The following is a 19,375-nucleotide window of genomic DNA, read 5'->3' as shown; positions in this document are numbered from 1 at the left end:
AGTGTTTTTTTTCTCCCTAAGCTCACTGGACGTAAGCTCTGTGGCTCTAGTGTAGCGTCTTGACATGCAGTTGGGAGGAAATTTGACACAGCCCTGGCCAGTCAGGTAGACTGGCATCAGTTGTAGGTGTAAAGGTGTTCCAACCGCAGCAGTCTGTTTCCAAGTGGTCTGTAGCCTTGTTTTGAAAATGATAAAAGCAATATTAATATTCAACAACCATGGAAAACCCAGACTATCGAAATTCTACGAGCATTATGTGAGTAACCTGATGTTGCAGACTTCCGAAATGGTAAACATAGGTATGCTAACGCTAACATAGCTAGGATAGCGGTGGTGATTGTTGGTGTTGGTGTGATGATGTGACAATGTTACTGAATTAATGGAGATTTAAAAAAAGACGGTCAAGGCGAGTGGACTTGGCCAGGTAGGCTAAACAACAGCAACATAGACAGACCCTCAAATGCACATAACTGCCAGTGACAAAAATTATACCGACAGTTCGATTTCAGAGGTAATGTCTTAAACTGACATTACATTTACGTGTGTATTGATGCTTTCACCTGTCAGCTTGACCTCGGTTATAGAGATAAGGTTTGACGGCTAGCCTAGGACGCGGCTACGCAAGTAGCGCAGACCATGCCATTCCCACTCTGGATGAGGAACACTATAGCTCTAATACTACGATTTATTGGACGATTTATAAGTTCTTAAATGTTCAAGATGCCATGCCCTAAGAGGTTCACTTTGTTCAAAAAGTTACATTGCTGCAAAAGGCGAGCTAGAGTCATTGATATAGGGGCTTGCTGTATCACTTTCCTGGATATGGTCTCCGTTGTTGTCTCCAGATTTCACAGACTTGTCTCCTCTGTTGTTTCATCTATTGCATTTGTAATAGTCGGCATAGGCTATGTCTTAGGGTGAATTTCTTTTCTATTGAGAAGAATTACATCATATTATCAATAATGGACTTGCTTTTTCCAGTAGCCCCACCTTAATCCATTGATGGGCGGCTTATCCGCCCGTAGTGTAGCGGCTCATATTTCCTCATTAGATATTTAAGGCGCACTGATACCCTGGTCATTAAGTATTTACAAGGACATATGGCATTGTGTGTCACCGGCAAGGTCGCCGTCGCCGAACGTTCGCAAAAGCGTTGACACCACAGTATTTACGCAAATATGGCAATTTAGAGAAAAAAATGCAAAATGGCTGGCTAAGATTCCCAGATTCACGCTCCCATCTCATTACACTCCCATTTCATCTCGCTCCCACTAGCCAGACTAACGGTACCACCGCCATATTACGGAGCCAGTTATCTTGTTGATGTTAGTTTTTTGTTTCTAACCCTAACCTTAACCCTAACCCTAAACCTAACCCTAACCTTAACCCTAACCCTAAACCTAACCCTAACCCTAAACCTAAACCTAACCCTAAATTGCTTGTATGTGGCAGTATATGATAATACGTGAAATATAATCGGGTGGGGACCGCAAGTCCGGGAGTGATAGAAACACCGGGGACCGCACGTCCGGGAGCGAACTCCGTTGGGAGTCTCAGTCTGTATGCCCTGGCTAATGCTGACCAGCGTGACTCGTCTTGTGATCGACTCGTGCTTTATTATTGTTGGCAGTATGTTATAAGAGGCCGTTCTGTTTCTGAAATAAAGCAGGAGTTTGCATCGGTAGAGAGAGGCTTTCTCAATGTGATACCACATCACTTGTGAATGGGACATTATGGCTGTAGGATGTAACACAAGTCGTGTCTCCCACCAAAACAACTTCAGGCTGCGTGAATAAAGGCAGATGGCAAACCATCTGGTCGTGATGTTGCAAAAAAAAAAAAAAAAAACCTCATTATAGGCCTGAATGGGCCCAAGTGGGTGTAGTAGTTCAATTCGGTCAAAGCAAATGTTTGAAAGATGGAGACCTACAATATATGCACAGAAAGTTGCCTTATAGTGTGAACTGAAGACGCAGATTTGAGTGTGAATGTGATCAATTCCTGTAGAAGGCAATTACAATAACGCATGCCTAGTGTGCTGCTTTTGCATGATGCTAATGCTGCTATTTCCATGTCCTTCCACAGACTGAAGATACAGAACAACAGATCATCCGAGAAACGTTTCACTTGGTATCGAAGAGAGATGAAAACGTCTGCAACTTCCTGGAGGGTGGCATGTGAGTGTGGCATGTGCAGCTTGCAACACTGCTGTATGATGGAGAGGATTTAGACCAGGGGCCTCATGTACAAAACTTACTTATGCACAAAAAGCTCCGTAAGTAACTTTCCACGAAGATTTTCAGATGTACCAATACTGACTTATCATGAAAAAGTGCATGTTTACTAAATTTCATGTGAAATTGGACATACCACATGATTCAGCATGAACACCTGTTTATGTGTGGATTGATATATTTAAGATTTTCAGGCGCAAATGCATTTTTTTCAGATATTCACTTACGCAAAGATTCAGTAAGAAATCTACAGAAGTCTTTGTACATGAGGCCCCAGGGCTGGGGAGCCTATGTCTCGAGGGCCGTTTATGGCCCTTGAGGCTGCCATATCCTGCCCCGGAACTGAATGGTCAGTTGGCAGGTACTAATTTGACATTGCTAATTTCAATACAAATCCCTTTTTATTGACATTACAAGACATTCTTATTGTTATGAAAATAAGACTTCAGCTATGCTTAGCTTTGTAATAATGTTACAAATACAGCCTACCGCTAGCTTGTCTTGGAAAAGTAGAAATCCCCTCACGGACCACCTGAGCTCTGTCGCGGACCACCAGTGGTCCCTGGACCACACTTTGAGAATCACTGTTTCACATTAAGTATGTTTTTTTGGTTTTTTTTTAAATATTAGAAATTATATTTGCTATAAAATTAAGTTATATTCTCAGGGGACCTAGTGAAGGTGGGGTCTGTTGTGAAAATGGCCACCTTCCATATAGGCCTAATGTGCCAGGGGGAAATCCTGGTTTGTGTACATAGTACGGTCCTCGGAGGACTTTGTAAAATTTGAAGGATGAAATCGGTTCCCCACCCCTGATTTAGACTGTGTCCCATTTCGCCTTGCGCACACTTCACTCACACTTTACTTTGTTTGGACTTAACTTTGTTCGTACTAGTAGGGGTCCCACCCTTGCTTTGATTCAAGGGGAAGTCTGAAGGGACTTGAAGCACTTCCTCTCGCTCTTTGAAGTGATTGGGACATGCATTCACATGCTTCCGCTATAGCGAGTGTTGGGGGCATTACATGACCAAGTGGAAGTGGTGGTATGGTAAGTCATACATTACATAGTAATACTGCTGCACTACGACGGCTTTACAGCACCCACAACACTTGCTTGGACCGCTCTGTCAAAAGTTGCATTTGGGGTTCTATGACAGCTGACCGTGAAAGAGGTCGCGAGAATCATCCGTCACTTACTAATGACTCAAATAAGCATCGGATTACTTGGGACAGTGATTAATTAAACTTTTAATTCTACATAGAGCCCCTTTAACTTTCTCACTTAATACGCTTCTTTCCCGAAAATCATTGTGGGTGAACGTGTGTGTGTGGTGTAAACTCGTAGCATTCTAAGTTGTTCTCAAGGACCCTGTCCACACTTACGATGCTGATTGTCACTAGCAATCCCCTGAGGACAAGGACGCAACACCATAATCACCACAGTCGACTATAACCTGCAATGCCGCCGGCGTTGATTCCAGCCGTTACATTTTTATATCAGCCAAGGTACACGGTGCTGCAGCAGGTCTTTATGGAAGTCCGTTTCAGCTTCTAGAATTACGTTGGCATTTATAATACCTTTGGCCACCATACTGACTACAGCAAAGTGAAGGTCCCGCTTAATGGTTGAAAACATATTATTCCAAAAAGATGGTTTACAGTAATGACTGAACCAAAACAGAACTACAGGTCATGTGCGTATATTACTAGATCTTCCACTTGCTAAGAGTTGACATACCCAGGTGAGAGACTAAACCTGCCCTCTGCAATATACCCCTGCTGTTGAGGAAGGAAATATCTTTTGAACTCCAAGAGGTCCAGTGGCTTACAACAAAGCTCTTTGACCTTGACTTGTACATAATGCTAATTTTGACCTTGACAAATGCTAATCTTCAGAGACATCTCACTTGACTGTGTAATGATTGTGTTCTTTCCTGATCGTTTTGGTCAGACTAGTCTCGCCTTTGTAGAAAGGTGGATTAAATCAGAGTTGATCAGAGCACCTACAGAAATATGCTTCCCTTCATTTTGAATGAATGAATGAATCTTTATTGTCATTGTACAGGTACAACGAAATTGGTAAAGTGCAGATGCTCACAGTGCTTAAAAATCAACAAAGAAACCTATATATATACTGTATAAAAATAATTAAGATTTTAAAAAGTCAGCTGTGCAAAATTAAGTGTGTAGATTGCTTTTGGATAAAAACTGTCTTTTAGCCTGTTGGTTTTTGTACCCAGAGCCCTGTAATGCCTGCCTGATGGCAGCAGCTCAAACAGTTTATGTCCAGTATGGTAGGGGTCTCTGATGATTTGCTTGGCTTTCTTCAGACAGCGACAGGAGAACAACTCCTCTAAAGAGGGCAGGGGACAGCTGGTGTTCTTCTGAGCTGTGCTGACCACTCTCTGAAGAGCTCTTCTGTCCGCCGCTGTGCAGCTGGAATACCACACACATAAACAGTATGTTAGGATGCTCTCTATGGAGCTCCGGTAGAAGGCCACCAGTAGACTTTGGGGTAGATGGTTAGCCCGTAAGACCCTAAGGAAGTACAGTCTCTGTTGTGCCTTCTTGATGGTGGCAGTGGTGTTGAATTTTCATTGTACCCTGCAGTATGTGAAATTGTATTTAGGCCCCAGCCTTTGGCTTACTCTGTAATCTCAATAATATATTTCCCTTTGTGTGTTTGTGTTTTCTCAGTTTAATAGGTGGCTCTGAAAACAAGCTGATCTACAGACACTACGCCACCCTCTACTTTGTCTTCTGTGTAGATTCATCAGAAAGTGAACTTGGGATTCTAGATTTAATACAGGTCAGTGATCACCAATTGAGCCACTGGCATGAACTGGAAACAGGAAATATTTTCATGTAAAAGAGAAATAAGCAGCGGATGCCATTGCATTCGTTTACATACTTCCGCCTCAAGAACGTGTGTATCAAAATAATTTCCTGATGGCTCTCTTGTGCTTGACATTACAACAAGAAGGGCTGTTCATGTGCATTTGAAATGTCAAGACCTTGAATATAACCTAATTCAATATACACCAGTACTTACAGTGAGAGCAATATTTGTGTAGTGCTGGTCTGTGGCAACTTATCGTTTTATTTACCAGAGACTGTTACCTTACAAAGCCTGAAAACTTTATCTTTCCTTGATAACAAAAATAATAGACCTTATGTGACCAAGTAAACAGCCTGTGCAAAACGTACTGCTCCTTAGCCCTTTGCATTCTGAAGACCTGAAACATGCAGTATACTGCCCTACAATATCAGAACGCAGTATCTTGAAAATGGTCGAAAATGGGTTTAGACCGGAAATTGGCTTTAAAATACCTTCTTTTTCTTGTGTTAAATTTTTTTGGCCCAACTTGGTCCCGTTTTGGAAAAAAACGCAAAAAACTGATTATACTGCGCTTTTTGGTTTTAGGAGGTTACGTCGTACTAGCCAAGAACGCAGTATAATGCGAATTATACTGCACTTCTCCATTGACACTGTGGTTTTGGTGTAGACAGTAATACCACAACAGAACGCAGTATAATGATTTTTCAGCTAAAAAGTAATGAGAATGTTGGTTTTTTTGCTTTTTTCTTGTGTGCATAAATTTTCACCATAAAAAAGTATTATATGGAAGTGTCATCACCACTTTACCTCCAACACAGCCACGTGGACAGAAAGGAATCTTTAAAGCCTTTTTTCTCAGTTTGCCATTTTGAATTATACTGCGTTCTTAAATTGTAGGGCAGTATACCCTAGACCCGCCTAGCAGCAGCAAATAATTTAGCCGTTGACAAGTTGGTCTAGTTCTGCACCGTTACAAGTCAGACACAAATCCACACATGTCCTTCAATCACAATGTGAGTTTTGTTTCCTGTTTCCCAAATGTTGGCATGGGTTAGTCACTGTTGTTGCGGGTTAGTCACTGTTGCTCTGACTGGTCCTGGTGTGCAGAGACGGTTTGAATTGAGTGGTACCAAATATTACCGTTTATTTTATTGAGAAGGCTGGTCGGAAGGGGCATAAGAGTTTTGAGTTTTGCTCTACCTTCAGGTGGCAGTGTGATCTTGCCCTTGCACCAATCAGTTTCAAATTTGAGGACAGAGGATGGTTTAACCCAGAGTTAACCTAGACCAGTGTTTCTCAACAGGGGTGCCGGGGCTGATAAATAAATTATGTAATATAATACATATTTGTCAAAATTGATGTTAATGTTAGTCAGTGGAATCTTTCATCTGCCATTTACGCACAATAAAGCAAATATAGGCGCCCCAGTCAGTTGCAACTTAGAACGTAGGTTGTGTGACGTCTCCAAATGTGTTACTTTTCTAAGCTTTTGTGGTATCGGATGCAATGCTATGTTACGGCTTGTTGGTTTGGGGTGCCTTGAAATTTTTCCTGAATTGAAGGGGTGCCTCGCCTAAAAAAAGGTTGAGAAACACTGACCTAGACAACAAACAATAAACTGCTCAGAGCGGGTTTGAGATGTAAAGTTGCCATGGTAGCATGCCTCAGAAACATCTGAAGCTTTTGTAGTATACGTTAAAGGGGTATGCCACTATTTTGGGTTTTACTACAGTTAAAATCGTTGGGCAGGGTTTATAAAGGTGGTAAAGTGTCTTACTTTTCATGTTAAGCGTTGTCTTGCTTTAAGACACGTTAAAAGAGGAAATATGTCGCTAAGCTAGTGAAAGTCAATGTATCCATGTAGCATGCTACAATGCTACACGGATACATTGACTTTCACTAGCTTAGCGACATATTCCCTCTTTTAACTTGTCTTAAAGCAAGACAACGCTTAACATGAAAAATAAGACACTTTACCACCTTTATAAACCCCAGCCAACGATTTTAACTGTAATAAGCCCCAAAATAGTGGCATACCCCTTTAATCAAGAAGTTACGCTATACATGATCGAGTTACTCTCAAAGTTACCCTGATGAATAACAATTCTTGGTCACAGAGCACAATAAAAAGCACAACAACAAAACCAGAAAGTTAAAGTGGCATGCAGTACAAAAAAAAAATCCTAACTCTGTACCATGTTTGCCATTGTCTGCATTTATTAATTTATGTTTATGTTCTCCAGGTGTTTGTGGAAACCCTGGACAAATGCTTCGAGAATGTCTGTGAACTTGACTTGATTTTCCACGTTGATAAGGTAAGACGTAGAAAAGGCAGCACTGATGCTGGAGCTTTTTCTTCCATGGTCCCCCCAAGGCTACTTACAGTAGCTGAAATAGGCCATGGGCCACCTTTGTGCCTACAAGAAAATATGACTTCTTATTGTCTTTAAAGGTAGCGTATGTATTTTTAGTAGTTTATTTGCAGCACTTGTGCTGCAATTTCACAAATCTTGTGTTTTCATGGCTATTTACCAACATAAGTTTCTAATATCGTGTCTTAACTGAAAGCAACGGGACCGATTGAAAATGATACAATCTGTTCCATCCCGTTATTTTCTGTTGGACTGCTGAAAGTTACAAATAATACAGTTGGGACGTGAAAGGATAACTGATGCACACTATTTCGGAACTTGACATAACAAAAGTAGAATATACAGCAATGGTTACATAGTACATACATAGTATTCATTACGACTTGTAAATGTACATTTTTCCTACACCCTCCTACACAGTGCACCTTTATAAATTACATACTCTACCTTTAAAACGTCCTCTAGATTTGAGTCTGTTTCCTTACCTATAGATGTAAATCTAGCTTGTGATCATTTCCAATTCCTTGTTAGGCCCTCCGCACATCGGTTCCAACAGCACTGCGGAGCACTTTCGCTTCCGACACAATTCCGACCCCTGCACACAATTGCACCACAGCAGAGCATGGATAATCAATGGGTGGCACAGACAAAATAGAACTCTAAAGACTCTTTTCCACTGCTGGTTTTCTGGTAGGCCTACAGCTTGACACAGTGCGTCTCGGCCGGCACTTTTTGCTTTTCGATTGAGCTGTGTCGTGCCCAATCGAAAAGCAATAAGTGGCAGCCGAGTCGCGCTGTGTCGAGCTGTAGGCCTACCAGAAAACTGGCAGTGGAAAAGAGGCATAATAGTCCCTAATCACCAGCCAACATTCACGGATGTCCGCGGACATCGGCGATGGTGTGCGGGGTTGTATTGAAAACAATGGAATCGAACTTAGGCAGAGCAGTGCTCCGCACTTTGTTGGAACCAATGTGTGGAGGGCCTTCCACAGCCTCCCTCCCCCCCATCCACCAGTCACTTTCTGTCCTATCTTTACTGTCGTTCCTGACTGGGTTAAAAAGTACTCCAGCACTACACAAAAGCTAGATTGAAACAGATTAATTGAGCAACACTATTAACAGGTCCATAACATCTTGGGGGAGATGGTGATGGGTGGAATGGTTTTGGAGACCAACATGAATGAGATCATCACGCAGGTGGATTCGCAGAATAAGCTGGAAAAATCAGAGGTAACAACGAGAATTCTCCGCGCTGCCCTTTTAGAATGTTGTGGTGTTGACGTCCGGAATGTTGCAAGGCTGTTCCATGTTACTCTTCCCTGTCTCCCTTTCTCCTTTGCTTGTTTCTAAAAAAATCTGTATGTCTTGTCAGTGCTTTGCTTGCGATGACTGCTAGTATTTGTTTCTGCTCTATTGCATCGCCGTTTTCCTCAACATTGCTTCCAAAATTTCTTTCAGAAAGAGTCTGTGTCTGTCTTTGTGCTTTTGTGTCTGTTTAACTACTGTTGTATGTCTGTCTATCTATCTATGTATCCATCTACCTGTCGATTTGTCAAATCTCTTCATGTCTCTTTCTCTCTCTCTCTCTCTCTCTCTCTCTCTCTCTCTCTCTCTCTCTCTCTCTCTCTCTCTCTCTCTCTCTCTCTCTCTCGTCATACCATCATAGGAAAAATCTATTCAGTGTGCAGATCAATATCCGCATGTGTTTACAGTACTTTGGTAATATACTGTTTGTATGATCTGATATACTCGCTACTCTGCAGTATTGTCTTCTTATACTTTGGCAGTTGTGGTGTGTAGTATAAGCACACATCTTAAATAGCCGAATGGCAAGACTTGGCTTTTTTCTCACTTTATCCAGATTTGTAACTGGCTGAACGTTAAGTGTTTCCTACTCGCACTGTAAACTACACTGCAAACTAATTATTTCACTTGGACATATTTCAATATTCACAAATGTGTCCAGGTTCAACACTTCATGTTGGAATTTGGGTCTAAGCAGTCACTTTTTTGTGTTACCTTTGTGTTACCATAGAATGCACACTTCAATTCAAATGGGCGTGTTGGATGTAACCAAGGTTATGGTTCAACTCAAAGCAATAGCCAAATATCCCACACACCATCCATTACTCTTGTATTTTATTGCTCATGTTTTGGTCAATCAGACCTTCTTGAGGTGAGGGCTGAGGGTCGCTCACTCGAAGAAGGTCTGAGTGACCAAAAGGTTCTATGAGATACTTTGTTACCTTGACTGGCTTCATGAGACATTGTGTGTCATGTCATACCCATATTGTTCTAACCCACGTACCTGTGGACTGATGACGTGTTGTTCAGTGATGAAACCAATTGCCAATAGCTGCAAAGCAGTGTGTGCTTATTTAATGGTGGCAAAGGCCATTCCCTCCATGGAAATACTCTACTGTATGATGCCTCTTTGCCAGTCCATAGACCTATAGAGCATCTATGAAAATTCAACGTGTATTTATTACATTGAACCATACATGTTACATGGTATAGTAATAGTATTATAGTGTCAAAGATCTTAGATCCTCTGATGGGCTTTTCTTTAGTAATAATTTGAATCTGACTGTATTTGTGGTTCCCCAATAAAAAGCACAGCATTTTTGTAATGTAATGCATGTACACTATTGGTGTATTGGTGTACTGGAGTACATGGTTTTTATCGACCTGATTTTTTTCTATGTTGAGACCTACGTACACTAGCAGTGTTCTAGATTTACTCTACACCTTCTTGAAAAAAATCATGTCAAAAAATTACAATACCTTTTGGTCACTTATTACATAAACCTGTCAAATGTATTTGACCTTAATACTCTGAGGATGTGAGAAGCACGCTGTCAGCTACTTTCTATAATCTGCAGCAGGACTTTAGGGTATCCACCTCAGCCAAAATGTATGTTAAACCAGAAGAAGTTGTAGTTGAAACGGGAAAATAAAACCGGTCACACACAAGTCCCATCTGCCATCTCTCTCATGGAACACTAGTTTATGTTGGGTTCATCTTGAGTAACATACTTAAAAAATATGATGTCTTGCTTACTGCAGTCTCATCTTTTAGTAATAATTATGTTAATGTTGCTTCTGATATACTGCTCCTAAAAACCCCTCACACAAATAAGGTCATAATATAAGAAGTCTTTTCACAAGCATTTTTAAGCATTATTCATATTTTTTAATTGCATTTACACAACATTTGGATTAGACAAATCTCTTTGTTACATCAGCACAAATTGGATAGATATGGAATCAACACCAAGGTAGCTATGAGTCTCATATGGGTTCCACTTAGTCATAGCTAACATTTTGTTTAAGTGTAAACCAAAGGCTTAAGCTAATTTTAAAAAATGATGCATGATAAAAATCGCCAAATACGTGTGAACAGGCCATACTGTAGACTTGACTTCACTACCAGTCTTGGAAATTATTCCTGAGGAGTTAAAGGATAACTTCTGCTAATTTCGACATGTAGTTATAATGCTCACACTACACTGGACTGGACTTGTCAGTACCTGATAATTTTCCAAGATCCTGGTCATTGTAATGGTGGCAGGTGTTAGTGTACATTAAAAAAACACACACCTTGAGTTATTCCTTCCCTATAACATCCAAAAGGTTATGCAACATCAACAGACAACTAGCAAACGGTGAAATCGTTTGGGATAATATTTGGAGTAGGCCTATGTTAAGAACGTTTTTAATGTTAACAAGATCTGCCCCCATTAGAATAGCTCACATCTTGGAAATGGCTGAGTCGAAAAATGCAGCATCACCGGGTACTGACAAGTCAAGGGTATCATGACCAATACAACAGCATATTGAAATTGGCTGAAGTTATCCTTCAAATTGAGTGGTTATTGGGACAAAGGTCAGATTTTTTGTTGGATTCAATTTTTTCTCTCCTAAAATCACTTTCGCAGAAAGAAACACACAAGTCAGCATAATACAAATCAAAGAAAGTTTTAAGCGGAAGTCTTTTTTTAAGCTTTTCACTATTGAGTTTGATCTGTGCCCCTTGCTATATTCAGGTGCGGTATGTGGTGACCACTATCATCACTGTTTTTTAAAGTAACTTTTCTATCAATTTCACCTTTTTAACTGTTAATCTTGATGACTTTTTTTCTCTATGCTTCTCTTACTCTTGGTCTAACATTTCAACATTCTTTCCTAACGCTCTCCAGTTCTTCTTCCATTTCTCTTTCAGAGCTTTATCTTTCAGTCCCCCAGACAGGACAGGTAGATCCAGGTACTGCTTTTTCACTACCAAGTAGCCTTTTTCACTCTGGCGTCAGACAAGTTTTCTTATGAGGCTAAACCGGTGTGTAAGACTACCAGTTTCAGGCAAAAAAAAAAAAATCCCAGTGGAAACGGTATGCGTGTATGGCTGCAGAGGCAACCGGCACCTGCTTTGAGTGCATTGAAAAATGTTCAGTGTTCAAAGGTGCCTGACGTCAGGTGAAAAAGGCCCATCCCATCCACATCACACAACATGCCTAGTAGCAGGAATCACACCACCAGGTTTCATCCAGTTCTCACCGGCTAATTTGAGCTTGAAGTAAGGAAGTCAGAATTGGTTATTCACCATCATTCAAGAATATGTGAAGATTCCTCAATGAATTTGACCCCAGTGAACATTAGCTCTACCACACATTCGTCATGTAGGTTTATGGTGATGGATGTACCTGTGTATAGTGTTATAGCATATCATGGACTTAACTTTAGAACTCTTACTTTTGACATGGTATTAGTAGGAAGTAGCACTCTATAATAACTTGCCCCCACCAGGTTTTTCAGCCATACAGTATTATATACTCTGTCAGAACAAGTTAGTATATAACATGTGGGCTGTAAAACATGTTCATCATTTGTTCACTTATCTGTATGTTCATGTTGGTTGTTGTCCATCACACTCTGTGCTACAGTACCTTTCAGTCCATATTGCATACCGGTACTCTGTGTGGAGTTATTAACTCTTGTTTCTAAATCATTAACTTGTAAGTAGTAAGAGCAGTGGCTGACAAATGATGAACACAATTAAAAAAACTCAATATACATGTTTTCATGGGGTGTAATTATTATAAAGTGCTGTCTATCATCAGTTTTCCTACCTTAGCATTCTTACATACATAAATAATATGAATATAGATGTTAATGCAATAGTGTATAGTGTATAGTTAGCATATAGACTCACTGTAGTAGACACATTGTACCAGACTGCGACATCCATTCCAGCAGGAACCAGACTGTGCTTTGCTGCTCCCAAGTATTTGAGTTGTTTGAGAGATACCGGCATTAACTGCATTCATTGACCTTGCCAGCGATCTATAAGAATACACTATCCAAAAAGTGTATTTATAGATAGTTAGCAGATCAATAAATTCTTTACGTGACAATCCACAATTTCTGGAAATGTTAATTTCCCACCTCCCCTCGAGTTGAAGAGTTTTACCTTTCTCCTGTCCTTTCATCTGTTCTCTTGAGTCTTGCGATATTACTCCTTGCTCCAAGCCATCATGATATCATTGAACCGAATTCTGATCAATGATTCATGCTAGCTTGGAGGGACAAGTTGCATCGCCATAGTCAGAAAACTGCTGGAAGAATGGGAGAAAGGTAAAACTCAATTATTTAACTCGAGGGGCAGGTGGAAAGTGAGTACAGCAGTGGTGGACTGGCACTTCAATACGTTAGCCACATTGTTGCTCTGAAATGGATGTCATGGCCTTAGTTTCATATGGTAATTTGACGATCATGGATGGATCAGATTACAATATTACCCAGATTGTGTCACAAATTTGTCGTTTCTAACATTGTGCCTTATTTTGATAAATTGGGAATGAGTTTTGCAGTGTCGCTTAGGCATTATCGCATATGTTCCTTGAGCATAAAGAAATCTGCCACTTAAACTCAATGGAACGGCACAATAAAGATACATTTTGTAATGTGACCTGTCTCCAACCAATTAACCAATGTGGTCTCCAATAAATTAATCTGGTCAATGTTAAGGAAAATGACCCAAGGAAAACATGTAATCTGACCCTACCATTAATCATGGACTGATGACCCAATTGTCTGTAGTTAGTAGTCAGTAGACGTGACCTTATTGCAGGACAAAAAGTATGCAGTACTGTTAATACTGAAATAGTAAATACTCAATCTAGTGATTCCCTTAGTACCAAATGTTGTAGTTTTTTAATTTTTTTCAAGAATTGCTTCCGTTTTAACAAATATGACTAACTCCATCTGCGGTTAACTTACTTACTGATGGGAAAATCAGTGGAATGGTGAGATACTTAGGTGTGATGAGGAAAATCAATTACTGTGGGCTAGGGCTGGGCGATAATATAAAAAAAATATTGAGATATACATAATTTCGCCTATAATCTGATATCAATTTTGATCATGATTCTTTTCTCCTGACACTCAATTTGAGAGCATTTGAATTAAAATATGTCATCAACGTATCTTACTTACCCATTTTTTTTCTCTTTATGTCACGATATCTGCAAACAAACCATTACAGAATACCTGATAAATTAAGGTGTTTTACAAAAAGATGATTGAGTGATTTACCCAGCTAACTCTGAGTGACAGAAAAGACATATAGACCTCTTGAAAACATGGTTGAAAAAGTATATAAACTGTCAAAAACAAAGCTTTTCTATGACGAGATGCTACACTTTCTCAGCGTTAGTGTATTCAATGAGGAAGTGACTAATCCTGTTTTCTATAATGCGCCACAGATCTTTGTAACCCTCTGGAATTTTATACTGCTTTCTGATTGGTTGCTAAGCATGCATTAAGACCTTTTATAGTGCACAGCTTGAATGTAGCTCTGTCAAAAACTGTTAAAACCTTAGCATACCAATACCCGATAGAATATTCAGCATCTATACTGTCAACTATTTGATGAATAATTGACAGCAGTGGCTGAGGGCTGCGCAGAGCTCTTCTTAATGTTAAACATTTCGGAATACTGAAACTGAGCGGAACCCTTCAGCAGCTAATTAATGATTGTTTGAAATTTTGTTTTTAACACATTTTAAATTATGTAGTGGCATAAGCAGGGTAACATCCTCTGAAGCATGCTTACATTTAATGGTTTTAGGTGAACTTGGCGAAGCAAAAAGGTTTTTGGCTCCATTTTGTTGACATAAAACTGTTTAATGCATGCCTAGTCAGACGTTGCACCTTATGTATCCTTTCTTTGTTAACAATGACACCAGTTATCAGAGGGTTTATTCCATGACCAGTATTTCCACCCCCCAACATTCTACTGATCAAGTTCACTTTCACTCATTCTGTTCTTAGACATGGCTCTGGGTAAAGTAAACTCCCGTCATGTGACGAAGAGCAAGTGGCGCCAAAACCATTGTATTTGCCCTGAATTTTATCGAGACATAAGGAAGAAATAATCGCCCAGCCCTACTTAGGCATCACAGTTATAATCCACTTTACTCAGCTCCTACATTAATAACCCATGTGGTGTGTTCAGTCTTTTAGTTTGTTCAGTTTGTTAGTTGTTGGGACATCTAGATGTAGTAAATGTCACATTCAGCACTAAATGAATATCAGTTATAGTCAGGAATAGTATTTCGTGATCCTCTTTGTCCTCCGTCCCCACATTGTGATAATGACCCATGTCAATGTTTTTGTTCAGTGTTTTTGTTGTTGTTGTTGTTGTTGTCCAGTATTTATGACATCCTACCATGCATTGTACAGATACAGTTAGGTCCACTCGTGGTTGATCAGGCTGCCCGAATTGATATTCTGTGTTGAGTCAGTTGTTTCGATGACTAGGTCAGTACATGGAACTGTAGTTTTTGACTGGGGCTTTTTTGCCTCACGTGTCATACAGGCAGATTTTCTAGAACTGATTGTATTTATTACTGTATGTAGTGATCAGAACATTGATGGTTTGTTTCCAAAAAAAGTCAGTGGTTTGCTGTCATTGGGCACTCGTAAATTAAGAATATGGTGCAATTTGGTGAACAAAGATGACATTAGGTTGAACACTTTCTTATCGCTGGAATGAATAAGTAGGCTTCGTCTTTATCTTCATCTTTTATTACAAGGTTTTCTCAATTTTATCATGAATGGCGGGTGTCATATTCAGATAAAATGCCCAATCTAGAAACACTGGTTGCAGTAAGGGGGAAAAATGATTTTTAAAGCAGTTCTGTGTTAGAATATTCTAAGGTATAGGCATTAGCCACCATGGTGACCTGGCTTTGTCAAAACACCCACACTTGCCTTTTTATTTCACTGAATTGAACTGACTATTCGGCCACCACATACTGTACTCCTCTACAATCAGGAAAAAAGACTCAAATTTCGTAATTCCTCTTTATCAGTTTTGACCTTTTTATTATATATATATATATATATATATATATATATATATATATATATATATATATATATTATATATATATTTATCTCATTTTTTCATTCAGTCTTTGACTTTATAATGAAAAGTCTAATATTTATATATTATTTGTTATGTATATATCGTACTACATTATTGAAAAGTATTGAACAGTGTTCATTTTGTTGAAAGAAGTCTATTCTAATTAGTCAACTCATCCTCTCATGGTCCCCATCACAAAATGCTCCGATGCTCTCTTTCTCTCTCCCTCTCTATCCCCTTCTCTTGGCTGTCTCACACACTGTAGCTTTATCTCTCGTTCTCTCTCTCTCTCACACTCTCACTCTCTCTCCTCACGATGCTTGCTCCTCTCTATCGGCTTGTAGTTCCTTGTTGATCTCTCCTCTGCTCCTGATCTCAGCTGTCTTACCATGCGGGCCCTTCTGAAGCTGTGTGCAAGTATTGTCCTCCAGGGACCATCCTAACTGGGTGCAAGTTACTGCCTCGCTGTCTTGAGCGCAACCAGTGCATGTGCATTTGTTTACCGTTATGGAACGGGTCACTATGGAAATGATGAACGCCTGTGCGGACTTCTTGTGCACGTCTGTCAACAAATTGGTGCTTTTTTGCATTCTTGTGTGGTGGTTTACTGTATCTGTACAATGTGCTGTGATGACTTGTCAACGCCTCCATGTGTTTGTGTAATACATTAAATGTCTAGTTGTAGATCTTATAACCTGCTTTCACAGGTTACAACCCTACAAATTCTGCCCATTCCCATGCGCCCAACATTTGCTCCAGCCATTCACTAAATTGATTTTTTTTGGTGATGTCATCTGTTTCATGAGTGAACGGCTCAGGGAGAACCACCTCGTAAGTTCATTTAGTGAATGGCAGAAACAAATGGGTGCAGCTTGGATTGTAACCTTTGGACCCAGGTTACCCAACACTGACTGTTTTGTTATTTTGTTACATGTTTGTTAATGATTGTAACTCTGTGTGTGTGTGTGTGTCTGTGTGTAGGCTGGTATTGCTGGAGCCCCGGCTCGTGCTGTATCAGCGGTGAAGAACATGAACCTTCCGGAAATGCCCAAAAACATCAACATCGGAGACATCAGCATTAAAGTGCCAAACTTGCCCTCTTTCAAATAGCATCATCTGTTATCGAAGGGATGTTCCATAGCAACACCTGTTATCGAAGGGGTGTTCCAAGCTGTGACTTCTGTTACTAACCCAGATAGGTTAACTCAGAATTAGTGTTAAAATCTTGTCATAGACGAGTAATGTCTTTATTTTCAGAGAAAAAGAAAGCCGTAAGGCTTTTTTCCACATGATCTGAGTTAACACATCCAGGTAAGTGACTAACTTTGGGGGTATACTACAAAGGTGCCTATGCGTATCTAATTTTAAACCTGATGGAGAAAAGAAAGAGAAGGAAAGAGCCTGTCAGCATTTGTCGAGTTCAGAGAATGAAACCCTTGGCTCTTCTGTGAATGACTTTAAAAAACTGCCTCTGACTTAAACAATCCAGTTTTATCCCTTTGCCAGCCTTTGTAATATACTCCTCCTGCTTTCTGGAACACCCCTCCCACTCCAGTGGCCCACATGCGCTCCAAAGGATGTTTACTGTATTGTGTGTTTACCAAAATGAAGCAAATATCAAATGACATCAAAGACAATGAAGGTACTCCATGTGTTATTCTTTTTATGTACATTTTTCTCTGAATGTTTCCCTCTGGTTTGGATTTTGTTTTTTTGTTTTTTTGTTTTTTCCATGTAATTGTTGTTGCATTCATAGTTTGTGTCCTTGAAAACAAGACCTCAGTGTTCTTTTAAAAATGATGCCCTTTGTCCTTAAGTATTTGGCTGCTCCAGTATTTGAAGACCAATCATATCACGCTGTATCTTTGTACAACAAATGAATCAAACATAAATATTAAATACTGTATATAAAATATATAGATATATCAAATAATAATGTTATTTGCTTCGGTTGTAGTATATGCTGAGGTATTTTAAAGGATCCTTTTCTTATGAAAGTACAAGTGAACTTTTTAAATGTGTAAATCTAAAGAGGTTTCTGATGTTTTCCCCTCTTTCTTTAACACAATAAAATATTTAAGCATTGTATTACTTGATCCGAACTCATTACTTCTCAGAAAACTGTATGTAAACTACTATGCCATTGCAGTTGCCTACTGCTACCATCTTCACCATCCAAAATGTAATCAAGTCATGTACAGTACCTACTGTATAAAGTGTAAGCACACAAGATTTGCTGCAAATCTGCACACTGATTCAAAAGTAACGGCAAAAAGTCTAACATGTTGAATGTCAAGCCATTTGACAGACTTTGTCAGTTCATGTTCTCATAAACTGTTATCACGCAGCATTTAGTGCAAGTTCAAGCAGATGATGCCTACACAGATGAAGCGCATTTGCTTTGGTATTATTATATGGGCTTGTTCTAAATTCTAACCCTTTATAGTAATGTACTGAAACGGTTCTATTCTCTTTACCTTTGGCTATTTTTACTTGCACTGTACATTACTTAAGTACATTGTACATTCATTGTCATAAGCCTAGTTAGGTTCATAAGCTCATACTTTAACTCATAAAAGAAATTCCAAATACTTATAGTATGTCAACCAGTGACTTACCAAAGAAATATTTTGGAAAGGTGCACTCATGCTCTGGGCTGCTGACAGTTTTGGCAGGGTCCGAGACAAAATCATTTGAAAAGCCCACCCTCTCAACACAGGCTTACAATCTAATGGGGACCCCGATTCTGGGCCCCCCATCTGCCTGGGCCTGCGACAACAGACCCCTTTGCCCCGTCCCCCGTCAGCTTCCCTGCAGTGCTCATACTTCTACTTGAGTGATTTTTCAGTAGGCCACAGACATCAACTCAGTCTTACATGAGTGCACAAGGAGCAGTGTTGGGCAGTAATGCATTACAAAAGTAATTAATTACTGTAATGCAGTAATGTAAGGCATTACAGGACACAAATCTGTAATATTTACTTAGTTACAATGCTAAATAACTTAAGTTACAAATGCATTACAATGACCTGGGTTTTAGTTGTATTCAGTGTGTGGTGCGTCGAAAGAAGCTATTCCTGAACCTGGTGGTTTTTAGTCTGCATGCTGCCAAAAACACCTCCTGGGTTGAAGGTGAAAAAGTCATGACTCATGAGCTTGATTTACACTGTAATAAATTGCCAGATCCATATTTGGACATACAGTTCTTTTGTGCGAACATAACATTAACATTTTAAATACAGTAATAATGTAGTGTAAGGGATTATTTTGGAAGACAGTAACATGTAATCAGTAAGGCCTAAACAGTTTTTGAGTAACTTGCCCAACACTGACAAGGATAGTGTCTTTTTCAGTTTTACTAAATAAAAAATGGACACGATGTGTTCAAAAATGCTTGTTGGAATCACGCAAAAAAGGGGCACGATTAAAAAAAAAAAAAACTAAAACTGGTAGAGCTCTAGTTCTAGTTGGAAGAATTGCAATGCCATACTAAATGTCTATG

The 19,375-nt window shown here is 39.6% G+C and overlaps 1 protein-coding gene across 1 annotated transcript; it reads left to right on the top strand.

Annotated features, from left to right (window-relative positions):
* On the top strand, positions 1-17,961 carry LOC134445746 (AP-3 complex subunit sigma-1). The gene is made up of 6 exons (XM_063194804.1): positions 1-256; positions 2,086-2,177; positions 4,932-5,043; positions 7,317-7,388; positions 8,568-8,675; positions 16,855-17,961. Exons 1-6 carry the CDS (start codon positions 188-190, stop codon positions 16,981-16,983), a joined length of 582 nt encoding a protein of 193 aa, XP_063050874.1. The 5' UTR covers positions 1-187; the 3' UTR covers positions 16,984-17,961.
* Positions 17,962-19,375: the final 1,414 nt, after the last annotated feature.

The sequence above is a fragment of the Engraulis encrasicolus genome, chromosome 3, assembly GCF_034702125.1.
Source record: "Engraulis encrasicolus isolate BLACKSEA-1 chromosome 3, IST_EnEncr_1.0, whole genome shotgun sequence".
Classification (NCBI taxonomy): domain Eukaryota; kingdom Metazoa; phylum Chordata; class Actinopteri; order Clupeiformes; family Engraulidae; genus Engraulis; species Engraulis encrasicolus.
The sequence above is the reverse complement of the archived record's forward strand: the minus strand, read 5'-3'. Positions and strand labels throughout refer to the sequence as shown.